General features: G+C 32.4%; 1 protein-coding gene and 1 long non-coding RNA gene across 2 annotated transcripts; both read right to left on the bottom strand.

Moving 5' to 3' along the window:
• Positions 1–889: 889 nt before the first annotated feature.
• LOC141658813 (uncharacterized) lies at positions 890–2,276 on the bottom strand. Its single transcript, XR_012549448.1, has 2 exons — positions 2,061–2,276; positions 890–1,310 (listed from the first exon to the last, which is right to left on the bottom strand). It is a non-coding gene; the product is annotated as an uncharacterized LOC141658813 (long non-coding RNA).
• Positions 2,277–5,558: 3,282 nt separating this feature from the next.
• On the bottom strand, positions 5,559–6,230 carry LOC141588272 (uncharacterized). The gene has a single exon (XM_074409721.1). It carries the CDS (start codon positions 6,228–6,230, stop codon positions 5,559–5,561), a length of 672 nt encoding a protein of 223 aa, XP_074265822.1.
• Between the last annotated feature and the right edge of the window lie 795 nt (positions 6,231–7,025).

Raw genomic sequence — 7,025 nt, 5'->3', positions numbered from 1 at the left:
CGGTAAATTCACTTTTTATTGCTACTGTTGAATTTTGTTGGTGATTGTTACCAGTTTTAGTTTTGTTGTTACAATTTTTAGTTTTGGTAAACTTTGTATTAATTTTTTTTTTCAAATTTCAAGATTGTTATCATTTTTAGTTATTACGAAAGTTTGACTAAAGAACAAAAGACAATATTACACATATTGAGTTCACTTGTTTATATATATATATTAAAGTACTTTTAAACCAATCTTAGAGATCGTACAGACCTTGGGAGATGGTAACATATCGATTAATTAAGTAAACATGTAGCAGACTGAAATATATTTCAATTTCTTAATTGTATGGTAACTTTATTTTCCAATATGCCAATATGTAGCGTGCTTTGGAATGGTGACATATTCTACAAGAATGTTAACATAATGGGCATATACATTGCCAAAGAAAATACAGCAGGAATGACAATTTGTTTACATTTTTATCTGTTATGTTACTAATTTCAATATGGTAACATATTGTGCGATGATGAATACATTGCTTAATATATACAATACCATAGATAGTTCAGTTTTAAAAAAGGTCATATATAGAATGCCATAGGTGTTTACATGTTTCAACACATTGTTACCAATTTTAATATGGCAACAGTTTATGCAAGAATGATAACATTACTTGTAAAATACACTGTCATGAGAGATATACCAATAATATCAAATGTTCACATATTTACCCAGTATTTTACAAAAAATTATATGGCAACTTATTGTACAAGGATGAAAACATTAATTGTAAACTACATTGTCATAAGGAATACATTAAGAATGTCAATTGTTTATATATTTATCCTTTATGGTCCTAAATTGTATATGGTGACATATTGTGCAAGAATGAGAACATTACTTGTAGAAAACACTACTATAGAAATATATCAAGGATGTCAATTGTTTACATATTCATCCATCGTGTTACCAAATTTAATATGATAATATATTGTGCAAAAATGAAACGTTCATTTCTTAGCCGTCCTCATTTACTTGCATCCTCAGACCGAGTTTGCAAAGGCATTGTGTGATTGTAACATTACTCACATTGTTAGCAGTAACTTAGGGTAACCCATGCTCACATCGCCTACTACCATTCTCATGGTTTCCTTCACATGAGCATACAAATTATCTCTCGACTTCGAGTGTGCCCAGCCCGTTCGCTCTGTGAGATGTTGCTTTCTTAATGCTGAAACTCAAAGCCTATTAGTGTTTCATATACATCTCCTGAATAAGTTCCCATTTTTCCGCTTTCATATCTAATAATGATTTTGAATAAGCTGTACCTACACAAGTTGACATGGTGACATTAGGGACAAAAATAGAGACATTCATAAGATGTACGACAATATGTGACTTTTGAATAGTCTATAACTACGCAAATTGACAGAGTGACGACATTAGGACCAAAAGTAGCGACATTCATTAGATATAACTCATATAAGCCAACATGTGACTTTGAATAATCGGTACCTACACAAATTGACAGGGTAACATTAGGACCAAAAGTAGAGACATTTATAAGTCATACGACAATATGTGACTTTGAATAGTCTGTAACCACGCAATTTGACAGGGTGACATTAGGACCAAAAATACACACATTCATTAGATATACGACAATATATTCAAACATACATGCATATCACGATATCTTTACTGCACTTCAAACCTAGACACCATCATTCATCTATATTCTATTTAAGATTCAGCAAACAATACACTCGATTTTTCATGTATGCTAAAATATGATAACATTCAGTCCAAAAAATGACACCAAGGTATTCACTCTTACCATCATCGATATTACTATATAAAACCTTATTCATTTATTTGTGGTAAACTAATCTAATAATAATAATAATAATAATAATAACAATAACAATAACAATAACAATAACAATAACAATAACAATAACAATAACAATAACAATAACAATAACAATAATAATAATAATAATAATAATAATATTCCTTGATAAGTTTTCAACAGTATAGATTTTTCATACTTTTTGGTAGAGGTAAAGAATAGATACCTTTACTCCTCATCTTTTTTGTCAAAACTGGATCGATTATGGTACCATCGTTTCATCCTCCATTTTATTTTTTGATCAATTATGGTTCGTTTTTTATAAATTTTGTGAATATTAAAGTATACATTTCTATAAAATTTGGGATAAAGAAAATGAAACATGAGATGAGAAATGGATGAATGGATGTTAATAATTGAGGGAAAGCATGAAGTTGATTGTGATGATTCAACCTGCCAAGAGCATTAAATGCATGGGTGCAAAAATCAATAATTGCTTATTAAATATTACACAAAGTACTTGTGAAATACAAGCTTGTGTCAGCCAGTTGCTTGCATATCCGGTTCTTTCTCATATAATATGGTATGTATCAAACCCGTCGCAAGTTGGCGACGGGTAAGACCGTCACAAATGAGAATTTGTGTTGATTTTTTGCTTGGTATGATTATTTGGTATGAAATTTTATTTCTCATAAATAAGGTGAGTAAGAAATTGCAATCTAAGTTCATGTGTATTGACACCACAATAGTGCATGTTGAAGGTATAGTGTCATATTTTGAGAAGTTTGGCTTTCTTTCTTGTATGAATATTGCTAAAACTATTACACTTGATATGGATGTAGAGCCTACTCTTCCGACAAGGCGTCACATTATTATAAAAAGACATTTTGATAAAATTAATGAAGAAGATGAACAAAACCAATCGCCTGAAGAAGTATTTAGACTTGAATATTTTTTTTGTGGTGGTTGATATGGCAATTACTTCTTTGAAAAGCAGATTTGAGCAATTAAAAACTTTTGGAAGTATTTTTGGATTTTTGTTTGATTCAGAAAATTTGAAGTCTTTAGATGAAAAGGAATTGAGAGAATGTTGATTAACTTTTCACTCTACATATACATCCGATGTTGATTAAATGATCTTTACTCAGAATTGAAAGTGTTACAATCTACTTTGCCAAATACATTACTGTCTGCGACTGATATTCTTGAGTTTGTCAAATCTGCAGATTTTTATCCAAATATTTCAATCGCATATAGAATTTATTTAACAGTTTCGGTAATTGTGGCATTAGCTGAAAGAAGTTTTTCGAAGTTGAAGTTGATCAAAACCTACTTGAAGACGTCAATGTCGAAAGAACGGTTGAATGGTCTTGCAATGTTATCGATCGAGAAAGAACTTTTAGAAAACATCGATGATGTTACCATTAATGACTTTGCATCTCAAAACGCTCATAGATCGCGCTTTTTATGATTTCTTAATATGGTGTAGTAGCTAATGACACATTAATTAATTGAATAAATTTATTTAATTAAAAGGATTCCGTTTTATTATTTTTGCCTAGGGCCTCCAAATGTTCAGGACCGGCCCTGATGAAGCTCATCACGTGAATAACGGCACATGATGTCTTGGGAAGCAAGCTAATGAAATCCTATATACTAGGGTTACAAGCTTTATAGGGCGGTTTCGGGGATTAAGGTGGCCCTTTGCAAATTTCAAACACGGGCCCTCATATATTTATTTCTATTGGTCTTACTTCAGACCGTCTGAAATAAGACGGATTATATGTGAATTTTGTTATAGAATGTAACCATTTTATAAAAAAATGTTATAATTAAAATTGTCACTTTTTACCTTGAAAATGATGGTAACATTTATCAGAAAATAGTTATATTTTATCATAAAATGGCTACATTTGACCCGTCTTACTTCAGACGGAAAATAGCTCGTCTGAAATAAGAATTTGCGTATTTAAAAAAACATATTCCATCATACTCCGTATATATCTTTCTTTATAAGTTCAATTATTACACAAGTTTTTCATAGCTCGTATCATGTTTTATGGTTTTAAAAGACATCCAATAACTCTACCCATTTTTCTAAAAAAAAATCAAATAACAACAAATACAACAAAATAAAAATCATAGCAACTTCAAGAAGTAAAGAAACCACTTAATTTGAGTATGTAGCCGACAACCGTATCATGTTTCCTGGTTTCGGCAAAAAAGAAAGAAAAACATACAAAATTAGTTGATACAATGATAAACCTATAAATTTACAAATATGAACTATATACATATACAAGTGAACAAAGCAATATACTAAGAATCTAAAATTTACAAAATGTATCCATAAAAATCAAATTATATGCACAAGATGACAAGAGTCGCTTGAAATATTGTCGTTGAGTTTATTATCAATTTGAGTTTAATGAAGATTTCTGAAAAATGAAATTTTGGAAATAATTAATGATCTAGGGAAGGTAGAAGGTTTTAGGAAATATTTATACAGTATACAGTAAGAATTAAAAGCGGAAGTTGGAAGAGCTATTCTGGGGAATTCTCGCTTAATGTTTTGTGGTTGATATTTCCATCCTTTCTTTCCTATGATGCTTGCCTGCTTGGCCTGACTTTTAGCAATTTTTGGCCCAAAATTTCGGGGCCTTGTGCGGTTGCACGGGCCGCACAAGACCAAAAACAACCCTGAAGCTATATAAGATGATAAAAGCCAAAGAGAAGCAAATACCATACACAATATATGCTAAACCCTATTGTAAGCAAATACACTAGCAATTCAGCCGTTGTTCATCCCCTTATACTCGTGACCTAAATATTGATTGCTAATGAACATATTGGTGGAATTCCATCCCCTCCGTTGTTTACCATATTGGGTTTTCCGCGTCACCAAATCTCATGTTTTATTTGTTTACGTTCTTTATTATTTGCGCTATTATCAATTAAAGGCACATACAAACAACATCAAACAAATCAATCAATCGTTTATAGAATAAGTCCGCTTTAACCAACTCTCAAATAAGTACATGGTAGAATTTTACCAAAACATCAACCCTGGTCGCTAAGAATCATGAAGCTTTTCATCTAGCGTCATTCCATGTATTTATTACTATAAGAATAAGAATATTTTTTAATCGATCTCAACAGGGCCATCCTAGAGATATCGGGGGCCCTGTGCGAACTTTCATCTTGGGTCCCCAAAATAATTCAGTAAGAGTAGAAATAGGGAGTAACATTTTACCTTTGTAAATTGTTACCAGTAGTTCATACAAATTATCATTATAGTAAAATCCAATTCAGCATTACAAAATATCGCTTGAAAATAAGGCTCTTTTTGTATTCCTTGAAACCATTGATTTATTTTAGTTTTGAATGACAATCTAATAATTTTTTTTTTTGCAAAAGATTATCATTTCATTCAATAAAGAAGGAAATTACAATGTTTTCAAAGTTATCAACTAAGGAATGAACCAAACAACTCTAGGGCACAAACAAAGTGCCTAAGAGAACATACTAGCGCATATTATTGGGATACTAGCACTTTTCGACCATATTAACATTCTAGCAGCCACAAAAAATTTAATACGTCTAACAATATAGGAAACAGACTGGACAATCCCTTTAAAAATACGCTGATTTCGCTCAAACCAAAGTTGGTGCACCGTTGCAGCTAGAGTTGCGCCCATCCAGGCTTTACGCCAGTACCAACAGATTACAATTCCTCATGGAGAAAAGAAGATGTCCTGGAGATACCCATCCAAGTAAGGAGCTGCTGCCATATTTCAGATGAAAGCGAACAAGTGAAGAATAAATGAGTATGATTTTCCTCATGAGCTAGACATAGGACACATCTATTCGCATAAGGAATGCCCCTCCTCTGCAAATTATCTATAGTAGCTAGATGGTGTTGAGCAGCCAGAGAGTAGATAATTTTGTGACTATGAATGATGCTAGAGTGACCAAGACCAACAGTCCAACTACCAACAGCAGAAGCATTCCTAAAATAACCATAAGAAGATTGTATACTGAACTTAGAATTCATAGTCCAACTTTGGATAAGCAGCTTTGCAGCCTGAGAAGATCCAGCCAGACTTATTAAGTGATCTCTGGTTGCTAGAATACCAATCATACTGAAAGAGAAATGATCCTTTGCCTTGACCAACCAAAAATCATCTTGTTTCAGAACATGATTCATCACCCAACTCTTCCATTTACTTGCACAAGGAAGATATAGCTGCCAAATCCATTTACAAAGAAGGGAGTAATTCCAGGCTGTTAGATCCTTGACATTGAAACCACCTGCAAAGGATGGAGAAGAAATCTGGTGCAAACTCCTAAAGACAATTCTCCTCCCTCCATCAGGTATGCCCCAGAAAAAATTCATACAAATCTTTTGAATGTGCTAAACAATAGTCTGGGGTAAGAGCAGGCTTGAGCACCAGAAATTCTCAATTCCAAAGATAATGAAATTAATAAATTAGTTGTTCATAATTTAAGCTTTTCCAACAAAATGAATTCTTTTCTATTTGTTCTTATTTTGATTCGGTTGTATTTTCTTTTACTCGTCGTAACTTTAATACGGTAGCTCATTCGATTGGTCATTACTATCTGTGGTCTCTAGAGCGACATGCTTGGTCGAATGATGTACCTAATGACATTGTGGCTTTAGCGGAGAAGGATTTGAATGATATGGTATTAAACCCTCTTGTGGGTATTTCAAAAAAAAAAAGTAAAAAAAATTAGTGAATAAACACCAAATAAGAACATATTGATAACCGGACATTAAAAAATGTTGGGTTCTCTTAATTGATGATGACATACCCATTTAACTTGTGTTTTCTTAGTTTATTATTTTAGGCTTAATCGATCAATTTGCTTATTCTAATCATTCAAGGATCGTCAAGTATTGGCTACCCAAGACATAGAGTCGTTTGGTCATGTTATGCAAAAGTTGGAAGAGTAGAATACTTATAACAGAGACAGTATGACATACCGTTACCTGTAACGGGTAATGGTTTTTGACTATCTAGTTTGACCCGTCACACTTGAAGAAAACTTCTCATTTCAAATATTTTACAAAAGGCTCTCTCAAATCAGTTTAGGCTTTCTAAAATATTTGAAAAGGTGGTGTGTTAAAAAGAGTCTGTAAAGACTAGTTCAAAAGATTTCCCTTTTCATG

This window comes from Silene latifolia, chromosome 6, assembly GCF_048544455.1.
Source record: "Silene latifolia isolate original U9 population chromosome 6, ASM4854445v1, whole genome shotgun sequence".
Taxonomy (NCBI): domain Eukaryota; kingdom Viridiplantae; phylum Streptophyta; class Magnoliopsida; order Caryophyllales; family Caryophyllaceae; genus Silene; species Silene latifolia.
The sequence above is the reverse complement of the archived record's forward strand: the minus strand, read 5'-3'. Positions and strand labels throughout refer to the sequence as shown.

Coding starts and splice junctions, on each gene's coding strand:
- LOC141588272 (XM_074409721.1), bottom strand. CDS start 6,230: ATGAATTTTTTCTGGGGCATACCTGATGGAGGGAGGAGAATTGTCTTT.